At 39.8% G+C, this 21365-nt stretch overlaps 2 protein-coding genes across 3 annotated transcripts; one reads left to right on the plus strand and one right to left on the minus strand.

The window, feature by feature from the left end:
- Positions 1 to 1195: 1195 nt before the first annotated feature.
- LOC141903803 (DNA ligase 1-like) lies at positions 1196 to 21326 on the minus strand. 2 transcript variants are annotated; one of them, XM_074792122.1, is made up of 22 exons: positions 21278 to 21326; positions 21124 to 21189; positions 20799 to 21030; positions 20194 to 20284; positions 19516 to 19812; positions 19397 to 19435; positions 18326 to 18443; positions 6443 to 6559; positions 6000 to 6056; positions 5717 to 5889; positions 5251 to 5417; positions 4991 to 5159; positions 4608 to 4707; positions 4441 to 4526; positions 4241 to 4356; positions 3721 to 3927; positions 3413 to 3629; positions 3240 to 3322; positions 2906 to 3058; positions 2339 to 2536; positions 2166 to 2258; positions 1196 to 1866 (listed from the first exon to the last, which is right to left on the minus strand). In XM_074792122.1, the coding sequence occupies exons 1-22, from the start codon at positions 21295 to 21297 to the stop codon at positions 1753 to 1755; spliced, it is 2913 nt and encodes a 970-aa protein (XP_074648223.1). In that variant the 5' UTR covers positions 21298 to 21326; the 3' UTR covers positions 1196 to 1752. The 2 variants fall into 2 exon arrangements, with proteins under 2 accessions (XP_074648223.1, XP_074648224.1); XM_074792123.1 differs by having other exon boundaries at positions 4608 to 4679; positions 4972 to 5159.
- On the plus strand, positions 9811 to 17173 carry LOC141903805 (uncharacterized). Its single transcript, XM_074792124.1, has 3 exons — positions 9811 to 9935; positions 15768 to 16035; positions 16573 to 17173. Exons 1-3 carry the CDS (start codon positions 9921 to 9923, stop codon positions 17115 to 17117), a joined length of 828 nt encoding a protein of 275 aa, XP_074648225.1. The 5' UTR covers positions 9811 to 9920; the 3' UTR covers positions 17118 to 17173.
- Positions 21327 to 21365: the final 39 nt, after the last annotated feature.

A 21365-nucleotide genomic window follows, 5' to 3' on the forward strand; every position in this document is an offset into this window, starting at 1 on the left:
CGACTAAATAGCCAGTAGCAACCAGAGAATTTAAAATTCCTCGGATGTATCTACATATCGTAAATCCCGTCACTTCCTCTACTGTTCGATGAAAAATCTATTCTAGCGCTAAATATGACAACCTGTGCCAAGCAACGCCGGCAAGAATTGCAGTGACCTGTAGTGACGTTGCGTGGTAGCTGGAAGCGCCGAGATTCAAAAGTCGATTAGCTAGGAGTGGCATATTTCATTAATTATCAAAAGTACAGTTTGCGTGTTCGCGTGTATCAGACACACTTGCGCGAGAGATGCGATCGGTCGCGACTGGTCGCAAATGGATTCAACTGCAATGCGATCGTCTGAGTTTGGCCCGGGACTACGGTTAAAATCATGGGCCCAGTTTTATAGACTAGTATTAACTATAACCTGGAGGCTAACTTAATTCAATTGAGTTAACCCCCGGGTTAAAGATAATACCAGTCTTTTAAACCGGGCACAGTATTTTAAAAATATTTTAGCATTCATGTTGTCGTTGTTTAAATCATATTTAACTTATTCCAGAATTGGGGCTCTAGAACTTGCATTGCGAGTTCTTGTGAATTGGTTACTTTTCATTGAAAATGTGGATATTCAATGCACAAATCGATTGGGGGTAATTGTCGAAATAAGGCGGAATACCTGACTACACCGTAAGGTGCTGCCGCTATGCTCATCGTTGGCGGATTTTTCATACACTATTGCGAACTAACTCTGGCAATCAACGTTGCTTCCGCACTTTCACCATCCTCGCTTGCCAATGGTCCGGTATCGCTCCCGAACTCGCTTCCACCAGGGGAACGGCTTTAGCAGAGTGGGTTCGAATCCCTTGACGGGTGAAGATGCAATTTCACATCATTTTGAAACAGATTTAACTGCACCAGTGCAGCATGTCCCGTGAGAGGACCTGGGGCCTGTGACGGGACATCATTGTCCCGTCACAGGTCCCGATGGAAAATGAAAACTTTGCATTTTATAGACGTAATGTCGAAAGTAACTGAACTCGATTGTTATACACTGAAAATAATGTTGTTATAGACTGAAAATAATGTTAAGAACATGTTAACAATCTAAAGTATCTCTCCGATCCAGATATACGACGTCACATCCTCGGAGATTGTCTCGAACTTCAAACAATATATACAAATAAAGCACTGGAAAATAGTGAATTTATCGATATTTTATTATTAGAAATTACAAAATGCATTACCGGTTCATTCTGATCGATTCATATCAACATACAAACTTAATCAGATTCTCTAATGCAATTCAGACATTATCTATACAGTACATACAATAACAAAATGTAGGACACAAGTTTCACAATCCGGATTAAATCTACTTTCACTGCTGTTTATACAGAATACATCACAAAATGATTAATCCCGCTTAATGCAGCTGCTAGTTTTAGGTGGATCCTTAATTTTATTCCTATTCCAATTATCGTAAGCGTGACCAATTATCGTGACTTTCAATATAATAATAAACAATTTCTAAATGATTTTCATCAATATCAAACGGTATTTTTGTGCGGATAAAAAAATAAATAACTAAGAATAACAAATATCCATGTGAACAAAACTGATGCAACAAAGCGGGTATTCACTTGTAGACGTGCGGAGTAAGGAATCATCCTTTCTGATCTGAAACAGATGGAAATGTCTGTCCGTCTTTTTTTGACGCGAACAAAAGGAATCAATTCACTTTTAAGTCACAATGTGAGTCCTCGAGGTTCATTCAGTAGAATTCCTCCTCGTCTTCCTCCTCAGCTTCTGCACCCGATTTCTTTTTCGAATTTCCCGCAGAATTCTGGTTTTTGATTTGTTCTTGGTTATTATACATTTCGGCGACCTGAAACAGCAGATATCAATAATCAGTTTAAAATGCTCATTATTCGTGAATCGATGGCTCTACTGACCGTGAATCGATGGCTCTACTGACAGTGAATCGATGGCTCTACTGACAGTGAATCGATGGCTCTACTGACAGTGAATCGATGGCTCTACTGACAGTGAATCGATGGCTCTACTGACAGTGAATCAATGGCGCTACTGACAGTGAGTCAATGGCTCTACTGACAGAGATGGCTCTAAGGTGGCTCTAAGGACAAAGATGGCTTTACAGACAGTGAATGGCTCTAGTCTACTGACCTGTGCACTGGACGTTGCCTCTTCTGGTTTCTTGTCATCTCTTATCCGTAGAAACCGTGGAAAACGCAACGAAATTCCCTTCTCTGGATCAACCTGAAGCGAAAAATCCGACCGAGTTAAATAATTCAAACAATGAGATTTTAGAAATTCGGTTTTCAAATTGTTTTACTTACAAGACCGGCTGCTGCCATATGATTAGGAGATATAGACAAATCTGCAGCCTTTATCTCCCAAACCTGCACCGCATCAAACCAATCATCAGGCTCATGACTGTTGTCAAATCTATAATACGCTTTCGGCTTTTCGATGAGATGCTCTTTGAAGAATTTTGTATGTTTTTCTAAATCATCATCTTTGAAACCAGTTCCAATCTAGAAATTATTACTCATTTAATGAGCCATTCATCCAGCAAATATAGGGGAGGCCACTGACCGACAATTTACAAATTCACTAAGTTTTCCCCGATTCATTCATGTGATTACACAAAATCCCCTGTGTCAATCGAGATATTTCTTGTTTAAAATTTTACAATTTGTTCATTTTCTATGAATAACACATTGATTATTAAGAATAACATATCCAAATTCCCAAGGTTTACCAGGTTTTTTGCAAAATTTGTCAAATTCCAAGTGTTTTCCTGATTTTTAAAAAGATTTTCCGATTTCCTGAGTTTTCCAGGCCAGTTGCTACCCTTAAATAAATCGCAATTATTTCCATGAAGCTTTCGAACCTATGCATACCTTACAGATCGACTGGAATTCTTCATTTTCTTCGTCATAACAAGCCAATAGGAAACCGCCGTAACGACCCGTTCGTTTACCTGTTCCATGATAACCCCCGATTGGTACTACGTCCAATGTATCACCAACACCATCCAAATAATCCTTCTTCAACTATGACAATAACACAGAATACACTATATTGACAAGGGGAAACATTAATTGTCTTACACGCAACAGAAAATATGATCTTTGTGATATGATCAATTTTACAAAGATCTTTTTCAAAAGACTTTTGATTTCCCTAATCCTCAACTCTAGGCAGAATTAACTGTATTTCTAGGCGGATAAATACCTTCAGCCAATTGTGAGATCGCTTCGCAATTTCATAGGTGGCGTCTTTGTCTAATGTCTTTACCATCAAGCCTTCACATTTTCCTGAAATAACGAGAACAAAAAATATTTACACGAAAACTCCGCGGATATCGGTACGATATTTACGAACGAAATCATAAGAGCTAAAAATACCTCTTATCGATTCCTCCAGGAATTCCGATATTTGATCGGTATCCGACGATATCATCGTGGTAGCGAACACGAACTCTCCTTCGATTTCGTTGAACGATGAATGAAGAAGTTCGCGTCGTTTCCTGAACGGTTCTCGCACGAGCGACTCGCCGTTCAAACATAACAGATCAAACGCGTAAACGCAAACTTGAACTTTTATCTGGGACGAATCGGCGTCCTGAAGATAACGACAAATTTCATTTAACAACCGAATCCAATAGATGGCGAAGTCGTCATTACAAAATGCTTCATTTCATTCATAGATTTACCTTACGTTTTCTTGTGCTCAGTATTTGAAACGGTAGAATTTGTTTTTGTTCTTTATCCCAGGCAACGGCTTCTGAATCTATGATACACGAAGTGACGCCTTCCTTGAGGACATTCGGAATCCTAGCGATGATATCCGGGTATTTTGACGTGTTGTCCTCAGAGTTGCGACTATATATGTGAACTTTCCCGTCTTCTAAGAGATGTATCTACAAATATAGATCTATTTGACAGATCTATTTGGGTGGCCACTTACCTAATTTAGAAATCCCTCGAGTTTTCAATGTTATAACACAAAATTCCCTGAATAGTTCTGCGGCAGGTGAATGGAGAAATTTTCTTGGTTTAAAATATTACTATTGATTCATTTTTCCTGAATTACTTATTGATCAAGTAACACTTGGTCAATAACGTATCTAAATTCCCTGGGTTTTCCTGGTCAGTGGCCACCTTGTTCGATCTACAATTGCCAAAACAACTTATAACTTGTAGGGATTGAAGAGTTTTAAAGTAAGGCCGTACCTGGGCTCTTTCCCCATCATACTTCCATTCACAGGTGAAATCTGCATCTTCAAATCGTTGGAATATTTCAGAAACGCCTTTAGAAGGATGCGCAAGCATAGGCTTTAAAGGTGTACCTGTAACAACAGCATTAAATATAGGTATCAAAAATCACATTTTCTGGAAACCTCTAGAATCCATTTTTATTCACGTGGACTTACCAGGAGCAAGTTTACAATGCTTGGGAAGTTCTTCGAGACCTGATTTCAGTATAGCAGGAATAATAGCACCATAGTTAGGACATTCACTAAAACAATATAACAACAAACATATTGCCTTATTTAATTCCATAGATCAATAAACAAATCGAGGGTCTCCGCCTGCTCACCAGTAAGTGGTTTTAACGAGTAAAGCAGCTTTTTCCAATGTTTTCTTCCAAACATCGGCTCCAACTCCTTTACTGGCATCGAGTATCTGCGGTGGATAGTCTGAATAATATCCACATAGAGGACAGATTATCATTATTATTATCATCATTATCATCAGCATTTTTTGTCTCATTGTCTCATTTATACAATTTTTCATAGAGGGCATCCTTCCCTCAAGGTACAGCTCTTAGGGCTGTGAGGTGTCCTCCTCAAATATGTAAAATTTCCAATCTATATGTAATTAATCATAACATTGTTGGCATTCATACTAATGTTTACATATTTGAGAAATAATTCATTCATTTATTCATTGGCAATGTTTACCGTTCATATAACAACAAACCTTGACAAGGTGGGGTATACGCCAGCGCATGCCCCAGTGACACCAGCACAGACTGTTCAGCTAAACCGATGCGTAACTTGCCGCCTAAAGATCGTATCAAATATCTCGCTTCCGAATGTCTACAAGCCGTAAACATGCCTTTTATTTTGTCGATTTTCTTGTTCATCACCTGAAATCAGCGACAGCATTAACAACTGAGGAAACACTGAATGAAATAACGATCAACAATAGAAATCAAACATCGCGTGTTGCGCTCTTACCGCGTTTCCACTCATCATCGCGATCTCTTTAAGAGTCTTGAAAACATTGGGTATCGTCAATTTCGGGGGAGCGAACATCGTTCGTTGATTACTGCGACTACTTTCAGCGACGATTCCTAAATCACCTTCTTCCTTCACATCCGCTCGTATCTTATCGACACTTCGACCTAAAGCACAGACATTTTGATCATATAATAAGTTGTTCATCAGCAGAAACATCATCAGGATTTTTGGCCACTTTTATTCGGGCTTTTTCCCCGACTTTCCCTGAGTATTCCCTGACATGCACATTATTTTCCCTGACTTGATCTGCTCAATTAACGCAGTGAAATATGTAAGACATAGATGTAAACTGTATGATTTTACGCGCGATCTAGCAATCTCAACAAATTTTCGTGATTTTACTCAAGAAAAGAAAATTCCTCGACTTTTCTCCAGGTAAGTGGCCAACCCGTTTAATTCTTACCTGTAGCTTGAGCAATAGCTTTTACGAGTACTAGATCACCGATACCGAGCTCAACGCCTTCGTACGCCGGAGCCAGTTGATTCAGACATAAATATACGGATGCTAACAAATCATTTGGAGAAAGCACGATCACGGATCGGAAAAAATTTCGCAAAGATTCGATATTCTTCAGCCTGAAAGAAGACAAATATTCTCTGGTCCTGATGTTGGAGTTATAACGAGCTTTGATTATATTCAACTTGTAGTTTTAAATTCTGTTTTTATTGTAATAAAGCGTACGAACCTCGCGCTTTCAGCCTCAATAGCTTCAAACGTCCTCGCAATTGCAAGATATGGAACCCTAAAACAAAGCGTAGAAGCAACCATTGAATGATTAACCCTTTCTGGGCTCTGACTAATCAATATCTGAAAGTGCTGGAGATAATTTGAAAATTTAAAAAAAATTCCAGCCCAGTGTGCTAACGGGAATACCACTGTAGTGCGTCTACATCAGCGGTGCGGTGTATCGTTAGTTACTAATACATATATTTGATTATGATTGACAGGAACTACCATCATTCGATAGAGATTAAAACTAATCATATATATACACCGCGATGAGGTCCATCACTGATCTGCACCGCACTGCGGTGTAGACGCACTAAAGGGTTAAAGGTCTCTTGAGCATGAGAATTACAAAGAAACATGATTTCTAATTCTTCAGAGAATACGTATTTTCAGACGTACTTGTCACCGTGTTTCCAGCAAGCATCGTCTATCGGGTGATATTTAGACTTGTTCGGTTGATATGAATCACTTGAAGTATCGGTTTCATTCTTGGAAGAGGATCCTCCGAAGAAAAAACTGAAAAAATACACAAAACAAAGAATATATATATATACATATATATATACATATATTTATATATAAAGTCAACGAGAATAGATCTTCTTCTTTTTTTTTCTGAACCAGGTGACTCACCGATCAACGATACGAAAAGGTTCTTTACGACGAAGAAAAACTTTGAAAATTTTTGTGAAAAGTGAGAATCAAGAGACTTATTATATCCTAATTACTGTAGATTCCACCTAAATTGGTACTGTTTATCTCATTACTTTATTAATTCAGTGGTTTTGTAAGCAAATTTGTATCCTTTACACAACGTAAACTTGGTTTTCTAATTTGGTAACCGCCTAATTGGGTCAAACAATAAATCAGGTCTCAGCTGTACTGATTTAGGGGTAGTCTACTGTACAATTACAAACATATCTGTTTGCCTAGTTCTCAAAATTGAAGGAGTTTTAAAGGAGTTTCCGGCATTAAGCTCAAATTAAAGGAGTTTCAAGCACCTTCAAAAGTATTTTCCGTTTTGAAAGGAGTTTTTGAGGCATCAAGAAGTCGAAGGGACCCTGCCAAAGTCTACGGAGTAGCAGAATTAATTGATTAAGCTACATAATGATATTTGACGTTGGCGTGGTCCAATTAGTCACGATAGCGAACGCGGTATATAAATCATATGCTGGTCAAAGCTATTACGGCATTTATTGCCGACTAAAACCAACAGCAACGATACGGCACCGATCGATAAAACAAATGATTGTCTCAAACGATCGGTGGATCAATTGACGAACCACGAACGAGAATTTATAGGCGACGGTATCGGGTTTAATTCGTTTTAATCAACAAACACCGGGCGATTTACTTTTAACTTTCATTCTCAGATCGATCGGGTGAACGTCTGCCCGAGTCGACAATGGACGGGCGGGCGGCGAGGGACGCCTCAATGACGTAACACCAGAGAAATAGCACAATACAATAACGCTTAGTAACAATAGACAGCGAACACGCGCCGAGATAGCGAAGCCTACGAGATGTTCTATTCGTTCTAAAAGCTTCTAGATACATTTGTGATGGAAATGCTTTCAGATAACGTCGCGTATGGAACAAACGCCGCCGAGACAGAAAAGAGCTTCTTACATTTCACTCCACTCGAGTACGTTAAAAGACCTCAAAAGGCTCGCGTTCTTAATCACCGAACAGCTAGAGATGGAACAAGTTACAAAACCGCACGCAAATCTTTTGTGGCATCTTTTCGTCGGCGAGTCACGAATTTTTACCGACGACAAACCGATAACAGTTCGCGAATTTCTTAAATCGATTCGATTGATGAATATATTTTACGTTTCGATTAGAGCGCGCGACTCCAGTCAAAACCTGTCAGAATTTGAAATATCCCCGCACGACGCGCGGAGGCGTCGAGAATGAAAATTTGAATCGGACAGAAATTGATGACGATTTTAGCGCGCGCGCGGAAACAGTATCGTATTTCTTTTCAACTCAGGTCCGATGTCATAAGTCAAAAAGCTTAACAAAATCTGTCTAGTAATTATGGCAATACGTGCCTTAAGAAAAAAACAAAATTTCTTCATTCTTAAAGTTACCTCCACGACCGGTTCGTAACGTGCAATAATTAAAAACGTTAAGATGTGAGACACGTATTTTGAAAAAGAAGATTATTAATTCAAGGTCCGTACAGATCAGTCGTTCCCGGAGAAAATTTCAAAGCGTCAGCATCATTTTCATATCCCAATTATAGCAGACTCCTCCTGAATTCTGTTTAACCATTAATTCAGTGGTTTTGTAAGCAAAACTTAATCCTTAACACTACGTTAACTCATTTTCTAATTTGGTAACCACCTAATTTGTGTAAAATCCAGGTCCTGGCCCAGGGCTCGTCTACTGTACAACTAAAAACTAGACACAAGATCCTAACAGCCTATTTCAAAAAACAAGAAGGGGTTTTAAAAGAGTTCCAGGCATTTTGTTCAAATCAAAGGAGTTTCAAACACCGTTAAAAGTAGTTTCCATTTTTAAGGAGTTTTAAAGGAATCAAGGAGTCGTAGGGATGCTGAAATTCTAACCTTTGTGACAAATTTATAGTGTGGAATGATTAAAAACATGGATATGCAAGACACGTATTTAAAGAAAAAGAAGATTATCAGTTAGAATTCCAAACCAGCACCAGCCGCAGCAGTATCACCCGCTTGCTTAGAATATGCATTGAGGTTTCGATTCAATTTTCATCAGATCGATTCCCAGATTCGATGTTTAATAGACCGTAACTGCGCGATAAAATCATTTTTCCAGTCGCAGCGCGCCTCGAAGCATAGAAAACGAAATACGAAATAAATCTTCCGTCTTGAAATGAAAGCAAAGTCCGTGTGACTGAGGGTTTCATACGCAGGGTCGATCTGTAACGCGGTTTTCTGGCTCTGCCTTTACTATAAGAAAAAGGTATAACATTTTTGCCAAAACCTTACGCCCATCTTCTTGGAAATAAGGTTATCATTTTTATCAAAATCTAACCTATTTTTGGAAATCGCATATTTTTTAAAAAGTTTGCAAAAACCATTGACGAGGAAAACTCTGCTTGCGGTTAATGGCTTATCCGGGTAATGCCCTTTCATTTCTTTTGGACCCGACCTTTTTATTTCCTAGATCCCCGCCAGTGATGATATTCATTTAACCATTTTGCTTCTACTTTGCTTGAGAGAACGCGCAAATGGGTCTTGAGGGAACTCGACAAAACAATCACTAAATTTCAACTATTTATGGTTAGCTGTCTAAAATCAATACAAAGAGCTGCCGTTTGAGGAAACATTTTGTGTAAAGCTCATTAACGGGAACACGTTTCATCGGCGCTTTTTTTCACGAGCAATTCAGCTTTAATTAAAACTATGACAGATTGATGTGAAGAGAACTCTCTCTTTCCTCTCATCCTCTCATCTTCCTCCCTCTCTTCTCTCTCACCTCTATCCCCCTCCCTCCCCTCTCCTCTCCCCCTCCCTCTCTCCTCTTTCTCCTAACCCTCTGATCTTTCTCCCCTCTCTTACTCACCTCATTCTCTCCTCTCCCTCTTTCTCCTGCTCCCCCCTCTCTCTCACCTCACTCTCCCCTCTCCCTCTCTTTCTCGATAATGCGTTGAATGGAGGTGTGTCGAAACGGAAATCTGTCACCGATTTCCACGACGATGACGATTCAGACAACAATAAAATCACTGGGCAACGACGAATGACGACCAGCTCGTGTGTGTGTGTGCGCGCACGCGGTTTACAGAACAGAGTATAATCAATGCGTACATCGTGTGAATAAAATATCTTCAGAAACTTATTGAAGAATGCGATATTGACGCAGTTCACAGCGGAAATTCATTCTATACACAATCATGATCGCAATTCAGGTAGGTGATCAAATATTATATATTTCTATCAACAGAACAGTTACTATGACAACTTTTGAAAGTCATGTGACATATTAAGGGTATTTTTGATTATTGAAAATGCACATTTCGACGCATATTAGCAATTCAGCCATCTATAGCATTTGAAATTTGCAGATGGGTTAGATGCATTTTACAGCATTCTAAAGTGGAAATTTAAATGACAAATAATAGAAGAAAGGTCTTTAAGATTCCATGTAATAAGGCAGGAAAAAGTGTTCGTTCAGAAAAGGGCAACTCAAAACATTCAAACAGTCTTGTACAAAGCCCACAAGAATCTGTGCCTGTGTTATGTTTTTTTTCATTATGCACTTGAAGATGATTCTTTTTTTGCATAAATGAAACGTCTTCAAGGAGAAAGTTCTTTTTTGAAAATGCTTCAAATAGGATTCGTGCCCTGCCTTAGTACAGGGAACAGAATCACAGAAAATGTTCGATTAATTTTTCTCGTCCTTCCACTTGCATAGGTATTTCAAAACCTACTGAGTTCATGCTGCAGTTACATGAGATTTCAGTAGTAAACAGGACTTTTTAACAATTTCCAAATATTATTTCTATTAATAAAATGTTAATTTTGAAAGCGAATTAACAGCCTGCATACAATATCATTAAATTTCTGTAAAAAATTGAAAATACATTATCCCAGATATTCATCATCAAACGAATTAGAATTTCTCTTAAATCTATGTTACTGTTGAGCATAGCGATCGGATTCCAACCGTTTTGGATCAAAACTTTTTTTGAAGAAAAAGCACTATAAATCTAGTTTATTGTCGAGACATAACCAAAGGTATGTGGAGCAAAAATCCATCAGCGAATGAGACATTCGGACAAGACTCTGTTTTATGGGGCTTTTATCAGAAAACGTTATATCAATAATAATCAGTTAATGCACTTCTGGCGGTCATCAATCTCGATCGCGACTATGTATCGTACTTTCAAGGTTCGTCCTTCCTTCCAATAACAACGGGTAACAATTCATGAATAAACATAACCATGATTGATTTCATCGTCGTCGTCATCGACAGCTCGAAACGGCTGAAAGTTTGTCGAAACCGAACAAAAGACAACGTCATGAAATATTACTGTCGCTTTTCACTGTGAATTCGACGGCGAGATGAAACCTGGTTTCTATATCGCGATATTGATTACATAGACGCGCGTATTGTTGCGAAATTTACGTTAATAATTCAGTCGATTACGACAGTGAATTAGAATTCATCGGTAAATGAAATAGATAGCGGCGCAATCATAGGTGCGCAACGCTTCCGTATAAAGTGAAGCCAAAGAAATTTTAGTTCGAAACTAAAGCCGTGATTACGAGGAGACAATTTTGCCCGGATTAGGCCCAGGATTCAAGTGCCTCATTAGAGAGCGCGTTCATACATGAACCACTGGCCTGATTTGGCAACTATAAGAACAGTTTTTCCAAGCCAAATTGGCTCAGGCCAAAAATGTTCTCGTGATCCCGACTTATGTTCAGTTTGTAGCAATCAGGCTGCGACAAGTCAGCACTTTCTAAACTTTTTAAAGCACTTGCAGGATATCACCAGAAAAATTAGCACTAATCAGGACCTATCGTAAATTTTTCCAAAAGTAAATACTATTCAGAATTGGTCAGACTCAACCTGTATGGGTAGATCATAAGCGTGAGAAAAAGTGACCAATTCATACGCACAATTTCAACAACAGGGGTCAGTTGCACAGGCCGGTCTAAGACCATCTTAGTTCTAAAGCCAATCCATACGACCATTTTCTTAAGATTTAGCTGTAGCTGAAGCTGTATCTGTCCATGACATCCTGATATTTGCACGCGGCACTTATTGAACGCACACGCGGTCACTGCGTCACACAATTCATCGCGTCTTAACAAAAGTTTCTAGCCGTGGCCTCTTAATCAGGAAACGGGATAATGACAAAAGGTTCAATCAGAAAGTTAATCCTATCGCGGATTCGTAAAGAGGATTACAGCGCTTTATTTCAGCCTTGTCGACTGATTGATCTCTTCACGCGCGAGACAAAAAGCTGCAGTAGCTACTTCAACTCACAGCCACTTAAAACATGTGTTACACACAACTCACAATCAGCGGTCCTTAGTGCGGGCTGACCACGCATTTTCTTGACTTAATAAACTTTGAGCTGATCACCGGGGTCCAGGGTCCAGTTCCACAGTTGCGAGTTAAGATTTGACCCTGAGTTAACTCATTGAAAATGAACTAACTTTAACTCAGAGTTAACTCTAACTCAGAACTGTGGAACTGGGTCCAGTTCTACAGTTCCGAGTTAAGATTTAACTCTGAGTTCAATCATTGAAAATTAACTTACTTTAACTCAGAGTTAACTCTAACTCACAACTGTGGAACTGGGTCCAGATATATATTCTAGAAATCAAATCGAATGATTGTCCAAAAAAAATTACTTGCGATAGCAAAAGTAAGCACTTTTTGAATTTGGTGTGAAAAGTGATAATTTTTTAAATCCGCTGATGAAATTTTCCTCGTAGTTCTAAGTTTGACTACTATCTACAGAAAACGATTCCCCCCCCCCCGAATAATATGATATAATACGCATCCAGAAGATTTATATATCGTTATCTGAAATCTGTCCCCAGACAAAAACCTCGAATACATTCACGAGAAACTATTCAGCAGAATACCTGCAATAAAACACTAGATTCTCAGATCACTCGCGAGAGATTAAAGCGCTCACATATCAACCTTCCTATATCGAGGGGTCGTCACTTGGCATTTACAGATAACATCTTAACGCACCAAATGGACCTCTCAATCATAAAAATATCATGAATACTAAATGACATTTGTCAATAGTTAATCGTTAAAAGGTAATGGCCACGGATGTGAGGGAGAGGGAGAGTTAGAGGGAGAGGGGGAGAGGGAGGGAGAGAGGGAGGGAGATAGGGAGAGAGAGGGAGAATGGGAGAGGGAGAGAGGGGGGAGAGGGAGAAAGGGAGGGAGAAAGGGGGAGAGAGGGAGAGGAAGAGAGAGAGAGGGAGAGAGAGAGAGAGAGAGGGAGATAGGGAGAGAGGGGGCGAGAGAGAGGGAGATAGGGAGAGAGAGGTGTAGCATGTGCTAATCCTGCGGCTGCTGTAACGCGAGCATCAACATCATCCCTACAGATCCGTCATCCCTGGATATATCAGGAGTTTGACTGAAAAGATTTCAAGGAAGCTCTGCATCGCTTTCAAAGCCTAATTACTATGGACTCCTCCTAAATCGGCACTTGCATATTTTGGTAGACTGGTAATTATGTGCTTTTGTAAGCAAATCTTTATCCTATACATTACCTAAACTCAGGCCTCAAACCGCCTCATTGGGTAAAAGATTCCACGTGCCAACTAACTGTACTGATTATGGAGTAGTTTACTTACAAACAAGACAACAATTTTCAATTGCCTACTTCTCAAAATTGAAGGAGTTCCAGGCATCTTTAAAAGCATTTTCCGTTCAAAAGGAGTTTCTAAGGATTGAAGGAGTCGTAGGGACCGTGATAGAGGTCTACGTCAACGCGAGAATCAATCTCGCTCGCTCACGCACGGCGACTAGATTCGAGAAAATCTGATTAACAATCGGCCAGTCGTCGGTAACGATTTCAATCGATCGTAACCGAATTCTCGGTCGGTCGAAAATTAAACGATTCACAATTCGACGACGCGCTTAATTTCATACATGCATAATTCATCGGGGAAACTTCGTCGCTGGTTTATATTCACTAATTGGCCGAGACGCACGTTTTTCGTACGAACGTCGATATTTTTTTGCGACTTTGATGATCGGAATAATAAAATTCATCGACGTCTCGACGAGAGGACCGCAGCGACTTCAAAGCTAATCAGGGATGTGTTCGCATACGTCGCGATGTACCTATAAACAACAAGACATCGTCATACGCGAGAAATACGGTTCACGCAGCGTTCTGCGCGTCGAGATCAAGCGATTTCGAGAACCTTTCGTACCTAGTGAAATAATCATTAATGATATTGACGGCGTTGTCGCCTTCGGGCGCGACTCATTATTAATCACCGATTAATACGTAACGAGCAAGAATCGATCGTAAGCCGGTCGTCTGAGCGTCGCGCAAACATCACTTAAACGACTGAGTCAGATACGATAACATTTCTATCAGAAACCTGCGCGTGAAGTCATCACAGAGGCCGATCCAGGCTGGAAGAGGGGGTTCACCTCATATATGAAGAGGGCACTTTTCAGTCAAAACGGGTGCCTAAATGTACCTATAATTTGACAATTTAGGTACTTTTTATGCACTTTTAGAGCCTATTGGATTAAGATCAGTAAGCAGCGGATAAGAAGCCGATATCAAGCGCATTTTCAGGGCGCCTGGTCAGAAAAGGGGAAGTTGAACGAGCCTCTCGATCTGCGACTGCATTTGGGAGACGTGCGCTTTGGACGTTTGAACCCATAGTATGGGATTGTTTTCCCCAACCCCTCTGTGAGACTGACCCTCACATCTCATCTCATGACGTCTATCACCTGAGCGCTTTTCTACTAGTTACAAGCCACTACACAAAATATGGGTCATTCAGATTCAAATTCAACTACTGCTGAGCAGAAATTGAATTATATCAAATGAGTTTTTTAACCGACACCCTGGTGTGACCTGATCCGACTGTTTAATCCTCACACATGATTTACCACTAATGGCAGACGACCAACCGAGGAACACTCCTGAGAGCACGAAGAGATTATCGAGATTATGAGACGAAACGATGAATCCAACACCAGAACATTTATCAACACCCTATAAAATACAGCAGCGAAACATACATCACATCTCTAACAGAGCATTCATTCTCAACTTACGAATCTCATCTTGGACACGAATTCAATTCAAAATTCCGCAACACAAACACATATCACAGGCGTCTGCTGCCGATAATTGGCAAGAATCATATCGTAATCAGCCTAATAAGATGTCAAATACACAATAACAAATTGCTAGTGAAGAGCACTGCAAACTAGCTAATGATAAAACCTAGATTTAAGCTCCTCAATCATAGATATTGGCAGCTAATTAACAAGATTCATTTCACGACGAAAAATAGATTTAGCGAAATACCCGATGACGGACGCCGGGTGCTACAGACACGTCGCCTGTTACAACAATATTTCAAAACATCGAAAATAATTGGATATTTCTAAATATGGTAGGGCGCCCACTTTGATTTGATTTTTCTCTGACTATTACCCGACATGCCGGTGTTTTCCCCGACTTGATCTGTTAAGACACCGTGAAACACTCTGTGGAAACTAATTTTAAACACAATCTAGCAATCTCAATCAATTTCCCAGATCTTCGGCTTTCTTTTACAAAATTCCCTCATTTCCAGGTAAGAACCCAGCCTGTACATCCTCTACCTCAAGTCCTTCTCATGGGGGCGACTTAAAGGAAATGTTTTTGCGGATTAGTTCAAACGAATGGAAATCAAAGGAAAAATATTTTCATAATGACTCATCCTTCAAGCAGAACAATGAGAAAATTCTCTTCTAAATGCTTGGTTTCAAACATTCCAGGGTCGCTACACACTGGCTGGATATAAGAAGTGTCCGTATCTCTTTCATATTCCAATTACTGTAGTGAACTCCTAAAACAGTTTATCTAGTTAAACTGGTGGTTTTGTAAGCAATCATTATCCTTTACACTACTTAAAGCCCCTTTGAAAGCATTTACATAAAGTTTCCAGAGTTTTTGAGGAATGAAAGAGTCGTAGGGACCCTACATGAAAATTAATTTTCTACGTTTTATTTCTATTTTCAGACAGGAGTTGGGTTGTTGTGCGTGCTGTGTGTTGCGACATCACAAGCCCTAGCCTTCTCTCATTCCGCTAACGACGTTCTGACAAACGAACGCGGCACGAACAAAATCGGAAAAGATAAATGCGAATCGGACAAATGTAAATGTTTCCAAGGACCGATGGGACAGCCGGGGAATCACGGCATGCCCGGTTTACCGGGGACGAGAGGAGATGACGGAAAACATGGTAGCAAAGGAGAGAAAGGAGAGGCCGGACCAATAGGTCCACCAGGTAAATTCACATCTTCATGATTCATGGCTGGACTGGGTTCCTATAGATCAGAGTCCATAATTCCCCAACATTTCCATCGTTCATTCTCGACCTAGATAAAAGGAGTTTTAAGAAAAAAAAATTTCAAGGAAGCGTCCGTTTGACTTCCATAAACTCCTCCTAAATCGGTACTGTTTATCATTACTGTTTACCATTAATTTTGGTGGTTTTGTAAACAAATTTTTATCCTTCGCACTACCAAAACTCAAGTTCTAATTTGGTAACAACCTACCCGGTAATTGGGTTAAGAGAAAATCCTGGTCCCAATGGAAGCAGTTTAGGCGTAATCTACTGTACAACTACAAACATTTCTAATCGTCTATTTCTTAAAATTGATGGAGTTTTAAAGGAATTCCAGGTATTTCTGCTCGAATTAAAAGAGTTACAAGCTCCTATTAAAGCATTTTCAATTTTAAATAGTTCAAGAAATCAAGCAGTCGTTCTGTGTTCCAAACATTCGAAAACTCGTTCTTGACCGTTGAATCTTTTTCTATTCAGGTGAATTGGGTCTCGCCGGAAACCGAGGTAAGAGAGGTGTTAAGGGCGAGCGAGGAGAGCAGGGAGAACGTGGAATCATGGGAGAACGCGGCGAACCGGGATTCCCCGGTTTAGACGGACAGCGCGGCGCTAAAGGCGACCCGGGTACGAACATACTCAACAAGATCGCGTTCTCGGCGAGTCGCAGCAAGAAACTCGGACCCGTGTTACAGAACACGATCATCGTGTTCGAGAACGTGCACACGAACATCGGCGACGGTTTCGACGTCTACACGTCGCACTTCGTGTGCAGACGCAACGGAACGTACGTGTTCATCGCGCACATACTCGGCCAGGAGAAACAGGACGCAGAGGCGTGGATCGTCGTCAACAATCAACACAAAGTACCGCTACACGGCGACGCCCGCGCCGGATACGGAACCGGAAGCAACACGATCATCTTACATCTGAATCTCGACGATCACGTTTGGATCGAACTGAGCAAGAATACGGCCATTTTTTCCGATTACACAACGTTTTCCGGTTTTCTCTTATTTCCCGATTAAATCGAATTCCGATCGATACCGAACACCGAGCGAGATCGTCGACCTTAACGGGGGGTGGAACTAGGAATTTTGAACAGAGACCTAAACATCCGAGGTCTTGTTGTATACAGCTACTTGGTACATGACCACGAGCGTGAAGCCTCTTACGTCCTCCCTCGAGAAAATTCAAAAAAAAAGATCATTTATTGAGCATCTAGAACGTTTCTAGAACCTGTGACTGGCAAATGTTTGCCACTGTATGTGTAACTTTCTTAAGCCAGGTTGTGAAAATGTCATCGTGGCAGAAGAAACCCGGCCTGCTTTCCCCCACCTAGATCCACCCCTGCTTAATCATACCTAACAAATTTTATGAAAATATTTGCATTTCAGAGCCTGAAAATCCTCTTTAAAATGAACCAATTTCACTACATATTGGAATCAATCCAAACATCAGAATGGCAAATGAGTGAATTATTGCGCCATCAAGTGTACACCGCCGGTAGCTCAACAAGATATTAGCGAAGCAATTCTAGAAATCTCTTCTAGCAAAGCCCTGAGAATTTGTGTAAATATTGTAAATACAATCAATTCAGTACGAATAGTAGTTAAACTCTCGTGTTATAGTAATAAGTAATCTATATAAGTACCGTATAATAGTTTAATGCACTTATAGTACATGTCTATGTTGTAATAATAAATGTTGCAATAAAATGTCTGATCCTAAGGTCTTCGTTAATCAATCAACTCCGTAAGTCGTATTGGACAATGTAACAAACCTTTGTGACTAACTTAGGCTACAAGATGTATATAAGTCTGATAATAAATACAACTTGGATGTGACAGGGTGGCCTCTGGCATGCAGGTTGTTTTCCCTGACTTGAACTGATAAGAATCCAATTAATTAACACAGTCAAATATGTAAAACATAGACGGAGACTGTTTGATTTCACACGCAATCTAGCTATCTCAACAAATTTCCCTGATTATTAGCTTTTCTTGACAAAATTCCAACTTTTCAACAACAAAAAAATTCCCCATCTTTTCCTTGTTTGACCGATTCTAATTTTAATGCATTTTTCCAACGGGAAAAAATCAGACTACAACTAGCGGTAGTTATGTGATGACACAAGTTTGACTGCATTCAGGTCTAAATCCAAGACTTCATTTTAATACTCGCCGATGACAAACAAATTGAAATATATACAACATTAAATAAACTAATCACAAACCTATTTTTCGTTGGTTTCTTTTCTTTGTTTTCCGGTGGACTTTTGATCTCTTCTTTGACTTTAACCGACGATTCAGAATCTCCTTTCTTCGAGGGCTTTTTAGCGACATTTTTAGGAGCTGTTGAAACGGAAATACCGAGTAAAATTATACAACTCGAAACGCTGTTTATCGAAAAAACATCGTACTTTTTATGAAAACATTTCCACAATTTGGAGAAGCAGTTCATTTACTCTGCCATTATGGGACTGTAAACCATCGATAATAACAATAAGCCGAGAATTGGGAAATTGTCCACCCTCGACATTTCAATAATTTTTGAAGAAATACATCCAAAAAGACGCAAATTCCAAGAGGATGAATGCCAATTTAGGGACATTCGAATTACTTCTGTGTTGCCCTCGATGAGAAGGTAGGAATATCCAGACCTATGAGACCTCTGACCACAGTAAGTCCCTGTAGGATGAACACATATTATAATTATGCCAATTTCAATCCACACTGAATCCACACACATGTATAAATGGCCTCTTAAACTCTTTATCCATATACATATATCAAATCAGCCAACGTATGAATCCGAGAAATATCCATCAACCCTCATGTATGTTTTACTAATCATTAAAGGTTAGTAGTGTCTCATGATGTATAGTATTCACCTGCCCTGTGATTCTCTGGTGCTAGTAGTCGTCTAGTTATATCACTACCACACAGAAAATAACAGGACACATGTTAGAGTGAAGAATTCCCGAGCGCGGGCGTCATTGATAATACGACTGCAAACACTGGTATCATTTGGTGCTAGCAGTTCGTATCGAAACTGACGCCAGCACGCGAATGATACCAGGATCTGCAATCAACAATCTCTAATCCTTCATCGCCGAGTCTTAAATTCGCAGGAAGGTTGTTATTTTCTGTAGCGAGCCCTGGTGTCATCTGGTGCTAGACATTCCTAACACGAATCCAGCACTCGGATACTACCAGGACGCGATACGAATTATCTGCAAAAACCTGTAAGATCCACTCGCAACGAATCATCAATAAAAATAGCAATTATTTCTTGTTTTACTCACCGAAAAAACTGTTCACTGCAGCAGATTCAACTTTAGGTTCTGAAATGAAGTTAGGTCCATGTATAACTAACACAGCAGACTCGCCATCTATCACATAATTACTGAACTAATAATAATACCTAGTTTAACGCTGTCCGTTTTCACTTTTTTCTTTAAATCGACAGGATTTTCATCAGTTTCCATAACGTTCTCGGACTTTACGGCGGGGGACTCGGATTTAGGGCAGACTTCAGCGGAGTCATTCTCCTCAGCGGTATCATCAGCCAGTTTAGCGACTCCGAAACTATTATCGTGGTCGTTCTCTTCAGTTTCATCATCCGTACGACTCTTCTTTAAGGGTTGCGCCAGCGGAGAAGTGAGTTTGTCTTGTTTTCGTTTGTTAGGCGTCGGTGTACCGTAACCACAAGATTTCCTAGCTGTATGAAATCAGATTTTTTTATTTACCAAAAACAAAGTCCAAGAGACTGATTCTGTAGCATTTGAATGGGACCAAGTGATAGGTATCTTACTGATCAGGGAACCCAAAATTCTTGAAACCTACTAGCTAGCTGATCCCGCACACCTGATCAGATGAGGATCCCCAGTTCGAAACCTCTCACCATTTGATATTAATTTTTGATAAATACAAATTTACTCTTAAATTTTTGAAGTCACGAGATATCTTCAGTGGAGACTGATTCTGCTCAAGAGGTTCATTGTGCTGTTCATCACCAACAAGAACAAGATTTTTTTAATTCCCCCGATTTTCAAATAGAGTTAGAATTACCGAATCTGTGAGAACCTTAAGAGATATTTACCAGTTTTACGCAATGGCGGAAGAGGTGTTGAGGGAGTGTTCGGCTCAGATTTAGAGACAGGACCTTTCATTGCGGACAGCGGAGTCTTCTCCTAAGAAAAAAATTCTTCATTATGTAAACACTGAGAAAGTTATGGGTTGACCAGTTCATTCTCCATACTTATGAATGAGATTTTAAATTTTCTATAACTTTTCCATTGCCAGAAAGAAAAACATACAACATTTCCACAAATTTCCAGGGCCTACAGGGAAAACTTCCCACTTCCCAAAACCTGCTAGAACCCTGATTTGAGATGTGAAATGAAGTTGCAGCTGATGCTGTCTGTCAGATGCGCGCATCATTAACAAGGCACATCAAAGCAGGCTGTGATATGATAGAATATGGAAACATTTCACAGCCACTGTGATGTCCATGATAATGATCAGACGATGAAGAATGTTGTTAGATGTTGATCGGGTTGATCGGGTGACGAACTCTGGTGAAGAAATTTATGTGAGAAAATGTAGGAACAATAAATCCCTGCTTTTTGTTGATCAGAAAAACCTGTCTGAAATATCAAGGTAGCATATTAGACCTCATTAACAACAAATAAATTAATTGATTACCTGTTTTTTCGAAGAATTGTTGTCTTGTTGAGGAGTTTTGAATGGGCTTTTCGTTTTCGGTTTGGGAGTCTTAATCTCCTCGGGCTTCTCTTCGCTTTTATCATCATTTTCTTCCTCTTCATCACTACTTTCAATTATTCGACGACTCTTTTTTTTCGAAGTCGACTTCTTCACCGGCGAGTCTAACTCAGCTCTAGGAGGGCTGGCTGCTTGTTTTGACTTGTTACTTTTCCTTATCATAAATAAAGAGTGCGAAATTCTATGAGCAACGTGAACTACCTTAGCACTTGATACTAAGCGGTGTAAAGACAGACTACACACTTACGGTTTATCGCTCTTGTTTTCATCCAAATTACGATTTTTATCTTCTCTTTTCGGCGCAAAGAACGACCTTTAATATCAGATATATAACCAGGTCGCGTTAATAGAGCCACTTAACCTGAAATAAGACCGAAAATCGACAATAATATCCTACTCACATAATGGATGGTTGCGCCATTTTCGCGCCAGAAAATTATCGATTCACGCGTTACGTCATCGCAAGAACACTAGGAGGCAGCACATGAC

This window comes from Tubulanus polymorphus, chromosome 4, assembly GCF_964204645.1.
Source record: "Tubulanus polymorphus chromosome 4, tnTubPoly1.2, whole genome shotgun sequence".
Classification (NCBI taxonomy): Eukaryota; Metazoa; Nemertea; class Palaeonemertea; order Tubulaniformes; family Tubulanidae; genus Tubulanus; species Tubulanus polymorphus.

Coding starts and splice junctions, on each gene's coding strand:
- LOC141903805 (XM_074792124.1), top strand. Junction 16,036..16,572: donor CGGACCAATAGGTCCACCAG/GTAAATTCACAT, acceptor TTTTCTATTCAG/GTGAATTGGGTCTCGCCGGA.
- LOC141903803 (XM_074792122.1), bottom strand. CDS start 21,297: ATGGCGCAACCATCCATTAT. Junction 2,259..2,338: donor ATATGGCAGCAGCCGGTCTT/GTAAGTAAAACA, acceptor TTTTCGCTTCAG/GTTGATCCAGAGAAGGGAAT. Junction 1,867..2,165: donor AGGCAACGTCCAGTGCACAG/GTCAGTAGACTA, acceptor CTGCTGTTTCAG/GTCGCCGAAATGTATAATAA.